The 19281-nt window shown below is 44.4% G+C and overlaps 1 protein-coding gene across 1 annotated transcript in view; it reads right to left on the bottom strand.

The window, feature by feature from the left end:
- The window catches only part of mapkbp1 (mitogen-activated protein kinase binding protein 1), an 89781-nt gene that overhangs the window by 3290 nt on the left and 67210 nt on the right, over positions 1-19281 (bottom strand). Inside the window, exons 16-31 of the mRNA XM_079528273.1 lie at positions 10780-10855; positions 10401-10512; positions 9771-9834; positions 9146-9247; positions 8386-8504; positions 8243-8283; positions 7754-7906; positions 7360-7494; positions 6698-6819; positions 6125-6255; positions 5563-5691; positions 3685-3745; positions 3210-3336; positions 2262-2591; positions 1640-1943; positions 230-1129 (exon numbers count right to left, since the gene is read on the bottom strand). Coding sequence (XP_079384399.1) covers positions 230-1129; positions 1640-1943; positions 2262-2591; positions 3210-3336; positions 3685-3745; positions 5563-5691; positions 6125-6255; positions 6698-6819; positions 7360-7494; positions 7754-7906; positions 8243-8283; positions 8386-8504; positions 9146-9247; positions 9771-9834; positions 10401-10512; positions 10780-10855 — 2906 coding nt within the window. The remainder of the gene's footprint in view (positions 1-229; positions 1130-1639; positions 1944-2261; positions 2592-3209; positions 3337-3684; positions 3746-5562; positions 5692-6124; positions 6256-6697; positions 6820-7359; positions 7495-7753; positions 7907-8242; positions 8284-8385; positions 8505-9145; positions 9248-9770; positions 9835-10400; positions 10513-10779; positions 10856-19281) is intronic.

Below are 19281 nucleotides of genomic sequence, written 5' to 3'. Positions count from 1 at the left end.
ATAGCTAATCGTCCCTAGCTACCGTCCCATCGCCTGAAGGGATGCGACGCTCTGATTGGTTCAGAAACGTCAGGGCGGTGTTTCGAGCTGAAACCGTCTGAAACTTCAAAATAAAATGCCCACCATTTCCGTTTCACTACGCCTTTAACAACATAATATAAGGAACCAAGTTCGGACATCGGTTCAAGTATGCAGGCGGCATTAAAACTACTTTTAAGATGAATCTCACCCTGTAGCTCCTGCGTCACGGGGGCCTCTGTCTGGGCCTGCTCACACAGCTCCGCCGTAGGTCCTACGTACGCTGACACGGAGCTCTGAGCTGGGGCCTCCTGGGAGTCTTGAAGCAGGGGGGCACTTACTTGGGGAGGGTGGAGAGACTGCTCACACAGCTCCGCCGTAGGCCCTACGTGCCCTGGCACAGAGCTCTGAGCTGGGGCCTCCTGGGAGTCTTGAAGCAGGGGGGCACTTACTCTGGGAGGGTGGAGAGACGAGGGGGAGGGGGGAGCAGAGGAGGTCTTGGCAGAGGAGGCGGGGCAGAGAGTGAGCGAGGGTTTGTCGGGGAGGGGCTTGCTACTCAGCTTGGACTGCAGGAGACCCTTGGAGGGCGTGGCCACATGGTTACCGTGGTTACCGGCTGAGGAGGAGGAGATGAGGGGCAGGACTACGGCGGCGTGGGGAGGTGGGGCCAGAGAGGCATTGGAGGGCACCACCGCCACGGGGGTAGCCCCTCCCCCGGCCGGTTTGTTACCACGGAGATGAGCGGGAGACGCCGACGGCGTGGCTCCGCCCGCCTTGGCCGCCGCCGCCTGGCTCTCCAACGAACTCCCAGAATCCTCTGAGGAGGCCGAGGGGGAGTGTTCGTTGAGTCCGTCGCCGATGGAAACGGAGCGACACATCTTGGCCATGGAGGAGGTGGTGGGAGACATGTAGGAGGAGCGCTTCCGAGGGGTGCTGTTGCAGTGGTTACCAGAGGAGGAGGGGTTGGGGCTGTGGAGGGGGGAGGAGGCGGTGGGGGGGAGGGAGCAGGGGGAGAGGGCCCGTCTGGGCGTGGAGGGGAGGGTGGTGGGGCGCTGGGGGAGAGGGAGGGGGGATGTGTCCTTGGAGGGACGATATACAGACTGGGAGGGATCTACAGAGAGACAGGAGACAAGATAATTAATAGAATAATAATATATTATATCTTATATATGAAGTTCAAGTGGTCTGTGGCGGTGTTAGTTTGTGTGCCCGTACTCCAATTGACGTCGATAAGCAATGGTTACCGTTTCGTGTGACCTCAGACCAGAGCTCAATCATTGAGACAGACAGACAGACAGACAGACAGACAGAGTCTGAAAGTTGAATAAATGGCCATATTAGCTCAATATTTCACTGACACTGTCTGTGTCTGAGGGTATTTTACACTGGGGCAGAGTGTACAATACAGGAGTTATGAAGGTAATGTGCTCTTGGGAAAAGCTCTTCAGATCAATGGTCCACCAAAAAAGAATGGTTTATCCATCAATATGTTGCAAAGCAAGTTCGTACAGGATTTGCCCAAAGATGGTGTACAATAATGATCATTGATTATTTGGGTGCATACAGGAATGATGCACAATAACGTGTGCGTGTGTGCGTAACAAAGTGCCAGCGTTCTTACCTCCCTCAGACAGCAGATTGTGGACCGACTGGGCCTTGCGGATCCCCGAGGATGACGAGGTGCCGGTTCTCACCACAGGTCCCAGAACAGCTGTCTGGGTCTTCCTCCTGGAAGGGGTGAGGCGCTGGGCCGCCAGGGGAGGCGCAAAGGAGGAGGAGGAGACCTTCTCTGGACCAGGAGAACCAGCCAGCACCTCCTGCTGCTTGGAGGAGACGCTGCAGTGCTCAGAGACGGTGGTCTGGTTCTCTCCTGGAAGCAGTTGGACCTGCTGGCTGCTGCTCTGCATTTGGTCCTGGAAGTAGGCCTGTCACAATGATTAGATTTTTTTTTTTAATCTCGAAATAGTCATTAATCGCTTCCATGTTGAACATTTTTCATATATTATGACGCATTCTTGAGGAAAGTATAAAGCTATTAAATATATCAGGTATTTCTTTCTTTGTATATTTAGATTTGTCATATCTGCGCTGTGCAACTGCAAAGCCTAAAAGCCAAAACAGAAATGTGATTTTTATTTTTTTATTATGCTTCAGTGTTCAACGACAAAAGCACAATTAAATCACTAATCGCAATTATTTTGTGTGACAATTAATGTAAGATGTCACAATCGTGCCAGTCCTACCTGGAAGGATATTGGACCCTGCTGGACCCGAGTCTGGTTTTGGTCTTGGACCTGATGAGTCTGGTCCGATTGGCTCGGCTTCTCCTGGGGGTTCTTCTGAGGCAGAGCATTCTGGGATGAATCCTGGTCCAGATTTGGACCCTGGTGGTTCTGTGTCCCTGGTCCCTGCTTCTGCTGCTGGAGGAGGAGGACTGGGTCGTGGAGCTGAGCTGCTGTTTGTGTCCACTCTGGTCTGTCCCACTTCTGATCCTGATCCTCTGTCCACGACTGAGTCTTCTCCTGAGTCTGGTTCTGACACTGGTCCTCCTGGATGTGTAACGACCACGCCTCCTGAGGTAAGACACAGATTTAACCACTTAAACCTTCTGTTCTTAGTAGACTTAAGGACTATTCATACTCCAGTTTTAGGTGATAAGGTGACCACTGAAAACTACAACATGACGTCATGCCGCGGTTATAAGCGACTCACCACAACACATCTCTCTGTTTTTACTAACCACCATTGTGGTGGTTAACTTATTACCTAAGCTGGGGCGCCCACTGGCCTAGTGGTCCAGGCGCATGCCACATATAGGCTCTGGCCTGACAGCGCGTCGCTTGTTCGAGTCCCGTTCATGACGACCTTTGCTGCGTGTCTCTCCCCGTCTCTATCTCCCTCTTTCCTGTTATTCTTCACTTGATACTATCAATAAAGGCAGAAAAGCCTAAAACAAATCTTTAAAAAAGAAAACCTTATCACCTGATACTGGAGTACATGCAACATAATCTGTTACGCCGATTAACATCATGTCTGGGATCACCATGTTGGCTATCTATGGGCTGTGCGTCGACAGGCATGTCCATATTATGATCGTATTTGTCCAGATTCACTCACAAGACAACTTGAACAATGCAATAGATGTACAGTAGCATTGCAGTCTGTCACAGCACTCTGGTACCCACACTGACCTTTGTCCTCTCCTGGTCCTGGTCCTTCAGTGGTCTCACCTCAGACACCAGTGGTCTGACCTTCATCTCCACTCCTCCTACTCCTCCTCCTCCTCCTCCTCTGCTGCTACTGAATGGAAACACAGACCTGAGAGGAGAGATAAGAGAAGGAGGAAAGAGGACAGTAGTTTTTTGTGTTCAAAATCAAGTATTTTGACTTTAGCTACTTTTCTCCCAAATTAGTTATCATGCCAATTCCTCCACATAGGCTACTGTAGTCCTAGTCAGGGTTGCTTGGAGAGTTTAAGCATCTCCTCTGATGATTTTTTTTATGATTGTCTTTGCTGTGTGTAGTTGCATCGTAGTGTTGTGAGTAGCAGTGTTGCAATGTTAAGTGTAGTTGTGTTGTGTGTGGCTGCATTGTAGTGTTTGTGTGGTTGTGTTGCAGTGTAACCAAACTGTAGTGTCGTTTGTAGTTGTGTTGTTGCGCGTTTACCTGTTTGTTCCCTGAGAGAGAAACCTGGAAGAGATGCTGACGCTCTCACTGGAATTCTGGCCTGTCACACGTACACAGACGCACACGCACACGCATGCACACGCAAACACACACACACACACACACAAACACAGAGAATCAATTCAACACTTCATCGACAATATTTATCCATTGAGCCATATACACAACCATTTGCTTGACCACAAATGTTAAGAATGTTATTTAGACCAGTGGTTCTCAAACTGTGGGTCCAGATGAAAAGTTTAATGTGCAACATTAAACAAACCAACATGAAGTGTAGTGTATACAGGGTATCTGCACATTTCAAAAGTGACTATTTAAGGTACTTTTCAATAGGTCTAAAATGAAAAATAACACAAGTCCATTAATGTGTCAAAAGTAATCAACAAAGTATGCTATGAACAAAACAAAAAAAATTGGCCAAATTGTCAAATATTACCTAAGAAGAAATTGTGAACCGAGTCATACTAAATGTAGTACAATTCCAAGTGCTTGTCAGGGTGACGGGTCCCCTGTTCAAATAATTATGATTCTTTTTTTGGGGTGTCGTGGGCTGGAAAGTTTGAGAACCACTGATTTAGACAGATGCTTAGGTTTGATATTTACCTGGTATCCTGGTTACTTTGTAGCAGTAAATAGTTTTTCTTTGCTCTGCACTTACAGTATGTGACTATATTTACCGTGCCGCTTGTTGACTGGGGTTCATGTCATGTACGGCCGATTTAAGGTTGGTTGCATGCCAGGGTCTGGCACCGAAATTAGACGATCTACAAGCTCAGAACACGATGCACAATGTCATCAGGCTTTACTCTGAAGAAGTCCAAATTGTGTAATAAGTGTGTGTAAATACCCAAGCACTGTGACCGACGGAAAACAAATAAAATCTTGACTAGGTACAGACTCGGTGAGTTTTGCGATCGAGAAAGGCCGTCATAGGCAGTCCTGCTGGCAAGACTATGCACACCCATTGCGCACAAAATTAAGTGGAAACTGAGCTACACTTCCTAACCACCTGTCCACTGTACCAAGACATCAAAGACACACACTTCCTAACCGCCTGTCCACTGTACCAAGACATCAGAGACACACACTTCCTAACCGTCTGTCCACTGTACCAAGACATCAGAGACACACACTGTCCACTGTACCAAGACATCAGAGACACACACTTCCTTACTGCCTGTCCACTGTACCAAGACATCAGAGAAACATACTGTCCACTGTACAAAGACATCAGACACACACTTCACCCAAGGAGAGTTTAAAAACATGACTAATGACAAAAAACCTCCCATATCTGCTGGCCAGAGTACATAGGAGAAGGTTGTCAAATGGAACACAACCACCTTAAAGACTATTAATCAGTGTGTGCATTCCTGCACTGTCTGCATCAAGTGACCTCTGTACATGTTGATCAGGATGATGGCTTCTTAGTTTACTAGATTACTATGTCTATGCATTGGATGCATTACCTCGTGTTTTCCTTGCTTACTGTAAATAGCTCCGGATTAAGAGCATCTGTTAAATTGTATAAACACTGTATATACAAACAGAGCAGTTACCTTTAGACACTTTTGAAAAATGTGTAAATTATAGAAACACTTATCCCAAGCTAATATTTCCTATGTGGATATATAGGCCAACTATTTCTGACAGCACAATTCTTATGGGTTTGAAAGTATATTTCCCTCAGTTGCAATGTAATGTACAGCTCTGTGTATACGTAATTTATATTCCCTTTCAATTGTACATACATACGTTATTTTGCTTTTATTGTTCCTACTTTTGCTTTGGCAATGTTAACGCATGTTATCTCATGCCAATAAAGCCCTTTGAATTAAATTGTGTGTGTGTTACCTGAGGTGTTGATGTCATTCAGGGTGACAAAGTGTTTTTTGAGGAAGACTTCCTGGTCTGGAGTCTGAGGGACTTCGCTCTTCATCACCTCACCATCATCATCCTCATCCAGCTCAGACAAGTTCCCATCTGACACCACACACACACACACACACACACACACACACACACACACACACACACACACACACACACACACACACACACACACACACACACACACACACACACACACACACACACACACACACACACACACACACACACACACACACACACATTAGAAGGAACACTGAGTGTGTTATATACAGCAGTCAGTGGTTCTCAAAGTGGGGTCCGGGGACCCCCAGGGGTCTGTTGAAGGGGTACCAGGGGGTCCCCAGCTAAATGAGTTCAAATAGCAACACAATCACTTTAATCCTATTTTATACTTTGGCTACTCAAAAATAGCCGATTTGGAAATATGTAACACACATCTTCTCATATGGGGATCTCTGGTATTTGGGGGTCCAAATATTTGAGGAGCCACTGATATAGTAGTGTGTGTAGAAGCATGTCTCACCCTCTCCAGTAGGTCTGTCTGGACTGGACAGAATGCTGGCAGATCCGTATCCCAGAGAACATGTGCTGTCTGGACTGAGCTTATCCTTCACTCTGCCTGAGCCACCACACGACTCCTGGACCTGGTACTCACTACGCACGCACGCACGCACGCACGCACACACAGTGTAACGGTTTAATACATCAAGTCAAGTATGCATGTTGTGTGTTTATCATATTATGATAAACTATCAACAATTTCTACAGTATGTAGAAACAAAGGCAAGTGAGCTTGTACTGTAGATCGGCTATTTTTCGGTGTACGACACCAGCGCAAAACTAAGTATAATCAATCATAATTCTAACCCTAAACCTAACCTCTAAATGTCTAATCCTAAACACAATCTGAATCTTTTCCCAATTACAAACATAATCTCAAAAAAACCAAAAACGTTTTCAACCATAAAACAACCTATTTTCTTGGAATGTCTACAGTATATCTCAAATTGTACGATAGGTAGTTGTGGTATGGGGACATACACACCCCCCCCCCCCCCCACACACACACACACACACACACACACACAGCGCCTACCTGCCAGCGAGGCTGGTCTGGTCATCCCAGTTGTCAGGGTAGAGGATGGGGTCAGGGTCAAGGTTAGGGGTCAACAGGATGTAGTCTGGACGAGGACTGATCCTGTCCTCCACTTCCTCCATCTAGAGAGAGAGAGAGAGAGAGAGAGAGAGAGAGAGAGAGAGAGAGAGAGAGAGAGAGAGAGAGAGAGAGAGAGAGAGAGAGAGAGAGAATAAAAACCTGTCCATCCACCCACCCATCAAAGTCATTTTTGGGGGCTTTTCTTTCATGACACTGTGTGAATGACCAGTATGTATGCTGGTGTGTTGAGCACAGTGCACTGCTCTGAACTGTAGTGACCAGTATGTATGCTGGTGTGTTGAGCACAGTGCACTGCTCTGAACTGTAGTGACCAGTATGTACGCTGGTGTGTTGAGCACAGTGCACTGCTCTGAACTGTAGTGACCAGTATGTATGCTGGTGTGTTGAGCACAGTGCACTGCTCTGAACTGTAATGACCAGTATGTACGCTGGTGTGTTGAGCACAGTGCACTGCTCTGAACTGTAGTGACCAGTATGTATGCTGGTATCACCCACCACGCTGTTGACTGAGCTTCATACCGGTTCACACCTGTTCCAAAAATAAGACCCTCTGTGTCTGCTCTGTTCCGTGTATGTCTCACCCATGCAGGTGGGATCTGCAGACTGACGGTACTCCCCAGCTCTGGGCCCGTCCTGTGAAGCCCCACCCCTTTTGCAGGGCTCCGCCTCATCGGGCTGCAGGCTGTGTTTCCAACCTCTGAGGGTTGGTCCTTCACCTAGAGTGGGAGGGGACAAAAAAACCTAACCTCAGTAAAACTATGCCTGCTCGGGAGCCAATCAGACACATTGGAAGGCGGGTATAACCTACCAACGTTGGTGGTATTCATAATCACGCCTCACTGGCAGGTGAGTCGGTAGGATACAACAGCAGTGACAACACACACAAACTGTGCGTGGGAAGACTGGGAGGATATATTTGGCATGACGACTTAATTGGGGAGAAAAAGGGGGGTATAAAGAAACAGCCAGCCCTACCGGTGTGTGCGGTGGCTCCAGAGGTGCGGGGGGGTGCTGGCAGTAGGACTCCAGCTGACGCAGGTCCAGCATGGACTTGACCATCAGGCTCCCGTCAGAGCCCTCGCTGTCTGTCCTCCTGGACCAGCGGCGCCGAGGCGTCCGCGACACCTCCTGAACCAAAAGACATCGTCAGAACACACACCATTTAACCACTTGGACCCTCTAGAGTAGACCAGTGTTTCTCAAACTTTTAAGGACCACCACATTAACACATGTTATTATAAGCCTGCAAACCCCATTCGAAAAGATACGCCAGGGACCCCTCCATAAGAGAAGACTTTTACATGTATAGCAGTGATTCTCAACCAATTTTATTTTAAGTGGTAAATGTAATGTTTCTAAAATCATTAGAAATGTAATATTTATTTTATTTTATTATTATTTTATTTCAGACCTAATATAATTTATTGTTAGATCATATCAAATATAAGCAAAGTAATTTCAAACCTTTCTGTCGTTTCTGTTGTTGTGTTGCTCATCGGATGTGTCTGGAACAAATATTAGTATTATTATTATTATGATTACATTATGAATACCCATCTAAAATCATACATACAGTACATGACACTGTAACCGGCACAGTAACACACCTGTCTCCTCCCCCACACTTCCTCCTGAGACCATAAAAGGAGATATGAGCTCCTCCCCTTCCTCCTCTTCCTCCAGCTCCTTGTCGCTGTCTGAGGACATGGTGACGATGGGAGGAGAGCTGTGCAGTCACGCATGCACACACACACACACACACGCGCGCATGCACGCACACACACACACACACACACACACACACACACACACCATGGAAAAGAAAAAGAACACATAAAAAAACAGGACGTAGTCACAAAGTTTGCAAGAATATCGTCGGGTGGAAGCCTCATATGTCCAAAACTGTTACTTTTCAGGATTCAAATAAAAAAAATCACACCTGTGTGAACTGAGTGGTGTAAGGTCTTATATAGACTGATCAGCTGTGGTCTGACGTAATGAAATCACACCCGTTTGAACTGGGTGACCATAGCAACCGTGCTCATTTTTTGAGCACAGACAGACAGACAGACTAACAAAGCCAGTTGTAGGAGTGGTTTACACCACTCAAAAATAGCACACAAATTGTACATTGAATTGAACAAGTGTTTCAAGCTTGTAGATCTGCTACTTTTGATGCTTTTGTGTGACGCATGTAGTGTGATCAAGTAGGGCAACAAAAACACAAAAAGTAAAATATGGAGATGAGAGGTTTCTGCCCGATAGCAATGATATATATCTATGTATGTGCATACATACGTCCTTCACAAGTATAGTAATACAAACGTGTGTGTGTGTGTGTGTGTGTGTGCGCTCGCTCATGCTTACCTGACTTGAGGTTTGTGAGGCGCCGTCTTGTGTTTGAGTTCAGACAGTCTCTGTCTCATGTTGATGGTTAACTCTGGACTCAACCTCCAAATGAAGATACAACTACACACACACACACACACACACACACACACACACACACACACACACACACACACACACACACACACACACACACACACACACACACACACACACACACACACACACACACACACACACACACACACACACACACACACACACACACACACACACACACACACACACAAAAATGTCACTTTGGATGTCGTCCATAAACAGACAGGAACTGGGCTGCAGTGCTACAGTACACAGTGGTGAGTGTGACAAATGACAACTGTCAGACTCATTTGTACGTTAACGCTCTACTGAGTTACTTTTACCCACAAATATGACCCTTTTCTATCAATTACTATTGCATTCCTTCACAGTGAAGGCAAAGAATCCAAAATGAACACTTGATGAATTGAAGAAAACAGCTAGGGCCCAGGGTTAACAGCAAAACTATGACAATATCTATGTTCATATGCTCCAGTTCAAGCTTCAAGGAGTGAGTAATTTATAGAACATAATGTGACCACCAACACACACACACACACAGTACCTGTCTCCAGACACTGTGAGAAGGTGTTTACAGTCATTGGTGAACTTCATCCCCGTTACAACCTCTGAAATAAGACACACACACACACACACACACACACACACACACACACACACACACACACACACACACACACACACACACACACACACACACACACACACACACACACACACACACACACACACACACACACACACACACACACACACACACACACACACACACACGTTGTTAAGTTGTACACTGGTGCTATGGAACCAAACATAATATTGGTGTCAATAATTGCGTTTGACTGTGATGTGGTTTGCCCAAAGATCACACCAACAATAAATAGAGGAATAAAAAAAAAGTGTGAACACGTTTGAGAAATCATGTAATAGTTCTTCTCCTTTATAGAAGGACTAGGGCTGAGGCTTTCCTTCAAATATACCATTGCTTCCCTCCCTGCCACCATGACTGTGACTGCAGTGTGTGGGTTGGGTGTGCTATGGGTGTGTGCACCCTTTCCCGTTTTGTCTGCAGTTTCAACACAGCCTGTTTCTGCAAGATGGTCAGTATATAGCAGTGTCAAGAAGGCAGACAGACAGACAGACAGACAGACAGACAGACAGACATGGTGGTCTTTACCTGAGTGTCCATACATGGTAGCCACACATTCTCCTGTATAGAAGTCAAAGATGCTGATGTTTTTGTCTGAACAGCTGGTGGCCACGTAGAGTCCAGAGGGGTCCATCTGCACCTGGAAGCAAACGCACAGTTCATGGACCGAATAAAACCAAACGCATCCATTCAACATGTATTCATATGTAATATGTGCTTCTCAAAGTGGGGTTTAGGGACCTACAGGGTTCCTTGAAGGGGGGTTCCAAATGGACCCTTACGGGGTCTGTAACTCTGAGAGTGTACAAATGGAAGCAAATGGACCCAAAATGGTCCGTTGGGTTCCATTATGGAGGAACCACTGGTATACTGTAGAGTAGACTATTGTTCCAGTGTTCAGACTGACCTTTATGAGAGTACCATCTTCTCCCAGAGATCCTTTATACAACTTCTTCTGTTTACCAGTGCTGACATTGAAGACCCTGCAGGACACAGCACACAACATCATCAATTCTAGTTATACTATGCAAGATTTTCCAATTAAAAGAAATATACTATGGCATATCCTACTATGATTCATGGAGAAGCATGAAATAAGATGAGGAAAAATGAGAAACATTTTCCATAACTGCAGAAAAAGTAGCTGTCCTGTAATTGGTACACTATTCAGGGTATAAAGACCAAGGTCGCGTGCACTGGTTTGATGAGGTCAGATCAACATATGGAATGTCAGAACAGGACAGCTCCATATATGGAGAAATAAGCGGTGGCAGTGTATTGAGTGTACAGGGTTTGATGAAGGCCCAGGTAGGGCCGGGCCTACATTTTTGGGCCTGTTGAGAACTCCAGTTTTCGCTGACAGCAGGTCGGATTTACTATGATATGATCCCTGATTTACTATCACCCCTGATGATGTCATAGTGATGTCACGAGACCTGGGCACAATATATGGGGGCTTGTGAGTGACGTGATGTGACTTAAAACACAAGGTTTCATAGTTAACTGCGACCTTTGGTCGCAACAATTATTTGCTGTCCTGCCAGTTTAACAGTCATCACAATCTGTAATGGTTCTCCGTATTCAGTCAAGCCAGTCACATACTACCTAAAGTTTAATATTGTCCACCCTGGTGTGCGATCCTTCCTGAGGTATTTCCTTTTATTTTCCCATCAAGGTTTTTTCCCCTTGCCTGACTCACATATACGTATTGATCTACTGTATGAGTGTTGAGCGAGATCAAAAGTATCAACTCTCACACTTTTACTGTAAAATGGTTAAAGGTACACTGTAGGGCATCAGATAAGGGACAACTTCAGATATGTGCATGTCACAACACCCTCAGGAACAGGAAAAAAGATGCATCAAGGGTCAAATTTCTGTCTAATGATTTACACTATTTTATTTAGGATCCTACTATCGGTGTGCTTTTTGCTGATAATGAAGCCTAGTCATAATGCATGTCTTGTAATGGTGTGTGTGTGTGTGTGTGTGTTGTGGTTTGGCCAGGAGATGACAGGGGGAAGACAGAGTCAGAGAAAAATAAAGTACAGTGAGAGATTAGACAGGTCCAAGGAGAAGTGATATTTTTATGCATTTCCTTCCGTTTAGTTACATTACGTGAAGTTAATGTATAGTCAGTAAACCTCCATAGTGTTCTTGATATTACAAATTATACCGGTAGTTGATTTAATAGAAGAACAGAATCCCCCTCGCCATTTCCTTTTGTTCTTATAGAATCGTTCCACCCCAATTAATGTTGCTCATCTAGGATTTGATCGTTAGTCTAAAAATTGTGTGACATGAAATGTACTATGTATTAATTAAAAGAAAAATACACTTTGTTAAAACTACAATATTTTAAAAAATTATACTACTATTGTTCTTTTTAAATGCATTTATTTTGAACAAAATGAGAGAGAGTGAGAGAGAATAAAGGAACATCAGGCACTCTATGAGATTTTATGTGGAAGGCATCTGGCTTATTTCTAAACAAAATAATCGTTTTATAATTGATGCATTCATTTTGAACAAAATGGCAAAAACAAATCACATATGTATATTATGTTATATTCTAAATCATTATTTAACTTCCAAAAAGGCTTATTAAAGGCAACAACTATTAATTATTAAATCATCATTAAATGTAAATGGAAAATGTACTGCTCAACTCCAGGTGAGAATATGACAAAAGATTTAAAGAGCAGTACAAATCATTATTAACGATCTATAAAAATGCATACATAATTTATACATAAAAAGTAATGGCAGTTAACCTGGTTAGTTTAGATCCACAGCAATCAGCAGTTATTAATCATACAGTACTGCTATTAATCAGCCAACATTATTACATCATAGAACAAACCTATTACTTAGAACACCAGAACATCTGCAGTTTAAACAAACAGTAAATGCTGTTGTATTCCCCAACTTGCTGTCACTCACCATATCAGATAAAACATTCTTTAGCAGAATAATCATGTGAACAGACTTTTCTAAAGCACCTATGCATTGATTAGGCTAGGGCATTCAATTTGATTAAGCTGTAGATTCTCAATTGTTTGTTTGTTTGTTTATTACAGATCCCCATTAGTCCTCACTACAGTGAAGACTACTCTTCCTGGGGTCCAAACACTCATACAATCAATTTAAAACGTAATACAATGTATTTTTTTAATGTATTACATAGTTAAAAACAAAACAAAAGAAAAATAATTGAAGCTTTCTGTCTTCATACATTCTAGAAAATATATTACATTACAACAAATTTATACAACAATTTTACAAACATTGTATATCCTATTAATTGAAATCAAACACTCACCAATCTAACTAAACATTATTTCTTTCCTAATAACTGCTGCCTTCAATTTCTTTTTAAAGCTTGATTTATTCTCTATATTAATAATATGTGGCGGGAGCTCATTCCAATGGGCTCCTGCTCTATACATTGCTGTTCTCTTAAGTGCATTTGTTCTAGGTATCAAAGGTGGAGTGAAGTGACGACCAATAGCCTGTCTGGTGGCATAGCTATGTCTAGTATTGGTGGGTTGTATCTGTAGAAACAACTGTGTAGGTTTAACAGAATGATATATATTAAACAGAAATGTCACAAGTCTACAAGCCAACCTTCGATCTCTTGAATCAGGATTCCGTAGGGTCGAATGGCACCTTCCGCAATCTCTCTCTCCTGCTGTGGAGAGAGATCCTCTGCTACACGAACCAGAAAGTAGTCAGCATCATATATCCTTCGCTTTCGTTTGTTTATCCGGTTCTGCATGATGACTCTGTATGTTTTTCCGTTCTTGGATGTGAAATTCACGGTGTACACCAGGGCGGTACGGAGAGACGGTGTAGAATAAACACCTCGTCCGAAAACATTCCTGTCTCCTGCCTTATAGTAAGACTGGATGATACCTATGGCTCCATCTATGCTAGTGCCGTGATAGGAGACGGGCCATTCTCCAGGAGCAGACTGGCACCCCGTCCTGCCACCTGTACCCAGCCAGGTGTTGCCATCTGGGTACTTGTTCATCACTTTCAGGGCCATTCGGTACCAGCCCCTGGGCGGGGTGTAGGATTCCTCGCCTCTTGAGCACTGAGTCGAATCAGTCGATCCAATCGACAACTTGGTGAAATCAAAGTCATACTGTGGATCAAAAAACGTGTCCATGTCCACAAAAAACTCTCTCTTAACTGCATCCAAAGGATGTTCTGATGTTCTGGACGCAGTTAACACATTGTTACCAAGGATGGCAGCGTTGACAAAAACCCAAAGAATAATTGAGGGCTTCGTAGAGACAATTTTAACATCCAGATAGGCAGACAGAGCCTCACGTCGGAGCTCATTATCGATCATGGCAAACGAAACAGAATTCAAACACTCCTTTACTGTGTGTGGATCTTCAAGTGCAGTCACTGTGTGGCTGTACTGTAACTGTGACTGTGTTGAGCAAGATCTTAAGTATCAACTCTCATACTTTTACTTTCAATTCGTAGTCTGTTTAATAATTTACTATCACTCCTGTTGTAAACTAAGTACGGGACCCTCGTCTGGGTTGACAGACAGGTAGTGTGTGCAGGCTGGGTGGTGTGTGACAATCCTGTTGAAGTATTACTTTGGTACGGCGACTGCGGCGGCGGCCGGCGGGTACCCGGGAGAACAAATTAACGAGACACGAGACAGTATCACGCTAAGGTTCACAAAGTTTATTACACAAACATGAAACATATATAGTGCTGGATCATAATGACGTAACAATAAGATATGAGACAGAAGAACGTGCCTACTGCAGCAAGGCTGACCTTGCTGTCGCCTAGATGTCTCTCGTAGCCTATCTATAAAGAATGCTACAGTACCGGCAGTACACAATACATATCAAGTACACTGTATCTCAAGTTCAAGTACATAGACTAAGATGTACTGTGCATGGGCTAATATCACAACAACTCCTACTGTAAATAGTTAAAGGTGGGGCATCAGATACGGGACACCTTCAGAAATTGACATTGCCAGGACACCCTCAGGAACAGGTAGGACCCACATGGAGGAAAACACATGAATAAAGAACTTGAGGTAAAACACACACTTTACTGAAAAACAAAAACACAAAACAGAAGTACTCCTACACACCCGGGCCGCCGGCCTGGTGGGCTGCAATGCCAGCCCACAGTGTGTCGCAGGATCGAATCCCGACGACCTTTGCTGCGTGTCACTGAACACCCCCATTTCCTGTGAGTCTACTGTCCTATCAATAAAGGCATAAAAGCCCTAAAATAAATCTTAAAAAAATAAGGACAAAAATACGGGAAACTTAAGGCTCATTCATAGTCTGGATTTTCGGTGGTGAGGTGACCACCGAGTGGTGGTGAGCTGACCACCGGAGCTGAAATAACGTTGAGCGGTGGTGAGTAAAAACAGAGAGAAGGGCTGGGGCGGTGGTTTGCTCTTCACCGCAGCTCGTGACGTCATGTTGTAGTTCGGTGGTCACCTCACCACCGAAAATCCAGACTATGTAAGAGCCTTAAGGAGGCAAATACAGAAAGCAGAGGTACAAAACCGGGACTAAAGCCCAATAAATAACGTAAACGTAGCAACTCATAATGTAACTAGAAAAAGTGCCCTTCTGGGCACAGGTCTCCACCAGGAGGATAGGACTGTGTGTGATGTTTGGCAAAATGTTTAGGAGTAATATAAACATGTTTGTTTTTTGCAACAATTTTCTTCATTTTGTTGAGGAAATGCAGAGCCAGATCACTCACTAGCATCTCTGAGGATAGAATTCTGGATGAGCAGGACATGTGCAGCATTTTGAACGAAACAGGCGACTCCTGAAAACTACAGTGTAGAATCTGAGAAATCCAACTAGAGACTCGTCTTGATCACATGACTACAGAGATCGTGTGTACCGATTTGCGTGAGATTTGGATGAAATCTGTGCGACTAACATAAGCAAAGTGTTTAGCAGAAATCGGCCTCATGGTGGCGCTATAACCGGCAGATGTGGAGGGATGCAGGGAAAATGTTTTTCCATGGCCTCTAGGGAGTGCGCATACATAAGTTGTATACAGATTGATGCAGTTATAGCTAAAAACAGGAATTGGCCTGTTATAGCTCCACCATGAGACTGATTTGGAAAATAATGAGTGGCATGTCGTCCTCGGCCTAGTGGAAATGTGCGTGTATAATTTCACGGAAATTGCACACTGTTTTTGTGATTTGTGGCATTTTGTTCGAAACGGACCATTCATGTGAGCTTTGGAAGCCAATATTAGCCAATCAGGATGGAAGATGGGAAATGGTGCAAATCCGTGTTGATCACATGATTATGTAGATAGTGTATACCGAATTGTGTGATGTATGGATAAAATGTGTACGGGTAATCTACAGAAATGTGTTTTGCCTAAATCTGCCTCATGGTGGCGCTATAACAGGCCGTTGAGGAATATTTGGGGCAGAGGTTCATCGTTGGCATCCATGGAGTGTGTGTGCAGTTTGGCATGGATTGGGCCAACGGTACTGGAGATTAGCTGATAACGGACGGACGGAAGGACGGACGGACGGACGGAAGGACACACACACGGACGGAGTGCAAAACATACTCTCCCCCCATGCCTTCGGCCTGGTGGAGACAATAAATACTTTTTAAAATGTCTATGGGAAAAATGCATTGTGATTCATTTCCTGGGCCTGGCCTTGGGCCTGGCGTCGTCATGAAAGGGGGCGGGACTGCGACGCTTTATAGAGCGTCGCAGTCCCGCCCCTTACCATGGACCAGGAAATGATTCTCCGTTCATTTTCCTCATAGACATTTCAGAAAGTATTTATTTAAAGACATTTACGCCGCGGACAAAGCCAACTCGAGTCGTGACAAATCATGACAACAAACAATTTTTGGGGCCGAAAAAATAATTAGAAAGAAGAAAAAAACGGCAGGTTACAACACTTTTTGTTGTTTTTCTTCTTTGTAATTATTTGTTGGGTCCAAAATATTGTTTGTGTTGTCATGAGTTGTCACGACTCGAGTTGGCTTTGTCCGTGGCGTAACCGTCTTTAAATAAATACTTTCTGAAATGTCTATGGGAAAAATGCATTGGGATTCATTTCCTGGTCCATGGTAGGGGGCGGGACTGCGACGCTCTATAGCAGGGGTAACCAACCAGGGGTTCGCGCTCGCACGAGCCATTCAAGTAGATCCCGGAGTAAAGCCCTTTCCACACCTAAGCGCAAAACGGTCGACAGCCACACACTTCTTAAGCTCTGCGCAGCTTAAATTCCGAGTTTTTAGACAGCTGGTGGATGGAAAAGAAGCTCCACCTCCGCAGACTTTTTGCGCGGAGGAGAGCGTTTCCGGGAATCTGGCCGTCGCGCAAAAAGTCTGCGGAGGTGGAGCTTCTTTTCCATCCACCAGCTGTCTAAAAACTCAGAATTTAAGCTGCGCGCAGCCGAGAACGTGCGCGGCTCTTTCGATAGTGTGGCAGCACCTTAAGCGGGTGTCAGACTGACAGGCAGCCAGCCATCTCTACCAATACACAGAACGTGGATTTAGAATTAAATAGCTTGCAGTGATGGCCCCAGACATGTGTATTGGGCCATCAACTGCGTTTGTTCTATTGTTTGACCGCTATCTCCGGTAACCCCTGTGTTGTGATGCACAACTTGTGCATAATAGTCATACATATCAGAACAGAACAGTATAAAAACCCACAGAGCTAAACAGCCTCTCACTCAAGTGAGTCACTACTATACCTACACAGGCAAGCAGTGACTACTCTGACTATGGAGGGTCCGGTGGAAAAAAATCATAATCAACAAGTAGCCGATCATCATCTAAACGTTGTGAGCTTGTAGATCGGCTATTTGAAACTATTCAAAATGTTTTTTTAAATAGTAAAAAAGGCCAAGAAGTTTAGGGATAAGGAGTAAGGCATAGACGGAAACAAGGCCCTTAGCCTTCCTGACCCAAATAGTATGTGGAGTTCTGTGTTTAAGGCCAGTACATGTCCATAGTGATACATTGACCTGTATGAGACCATTATAAAATAATTGTATCTACTGTGTTATTGCAGAATCAGCAGTGTGCAATACTAGCTTGACACAAAACAAACTCATAAATATTTATAGTGGTCACACTGTGGTCACACTGTTCGAGTTCGAGTTGCTGTATCATAATTGCGTGTGACACAATTAATCAACCCGTATATCTTAATAATTGCTCCATACTGTAGATTGACCTGTTTGAGATCATTAACATATAAAACCATGTTATCTACTGTCTAGTTGCCGAATCAACAGATCAAAGTGTACGTAGCTCGGCACATAAACTCATTCAACTACTGTCAATTGGTTTTGTTTGTCAGGGATTCATTTCTGGGAAATGGGCTGACTGACTGTGAAGCTCTGTGTGTACATTACGTAGTAGTAGTACACATTTTGATATCAACAATTGAAAAACTAGTGTTGGCAGCATGTTTCCTCCTCCCCGTCATCAGTGCCCATACCCGAGGCGGGGTTGGCGAAAGGGCCTTTCTGTGTGGAGTTTGCATGTTCTCCCCGTGTCCCCTAGGGTAGGTACCCTCACAAAAAACATGCAGTAATCCTGGTCTCTAAACTGCCTCCCCCTGGCCAGCCGGGGCGCCTGATGGAGGGGAAAGGAACTGGTTGGAATAACGGTGTCAGGTGTAAAGGAGCAACTTGGACACTCAAGCAGGAAGGAAGCATGTGTTCAAGTCCTTTGCTCTCCCCATGTCCCCCATATATGGGGACTAGGTTGGCGGAGGGTGTGTAGAGCCCAGGATCACATTAGATAATTGACACAGGAGTGAAAAATGGGTTACAAAATCGTAAACTAAATCATATAGATAGGAGGGAAATCAATAATCAACTAGAAAAAGTGCCCTTCTGGGCACAGGATAGGATTGTGTGTGATGTTTGGCAAAATGTTTAGGAGTAATATAAACATGTTTATTTGTTTTTGTGTGTGTGTGTGTGTGTGTGTGTGTGTGTGTGTGTGTGTGTGTGTGTGTGTGTGTGTGTGTGTGAGTGTGTGTGACGCGACTTGGCCTGTTGTAGCGCCACCATGAGGCTGATTTGAAAACTGTCAAGTGGCATTTCTTCCTCAGCCTAGTAGTGGGAATTGGCATGCACAGTTTCACCACAATCGGAACGCTGATAAAATCTGAAGGAGTAATATTAGAAAATGTGTTTTACATTATGTCGGCCTCCTGGTGGCGCTATAAAGAGCAGATGTGAAAAATTCCAGGCAAAGGTTTTTCCTTGGCCTCTAGGGAGTGTGCATACATGGTTTTACACAGATCGGTGCAGTTATAGGTAAAAACACAAATCGGCCAGTTATAGCGCCACCATGAGGCTGAGTTGAAAATATTTCTTCCTCGACCTAGTGAAAATGTG

Source organism: Electrona antarctica (assembly GCF_951216825.1).
Source record: "Electrona antarctica genome assembly, chromosome: 18".
Classification (NCBI taxonomy): Eukaryota; Metazoa; Chordata; class Actinopteri; order Myctophiformes; family Myctophidae; genus Electrona; species Electrona antarctica.
Note: the sequence above shows the minus strand (reverse complement) of the source record. Positions and strands in the feature narration are given on the sequence as shown.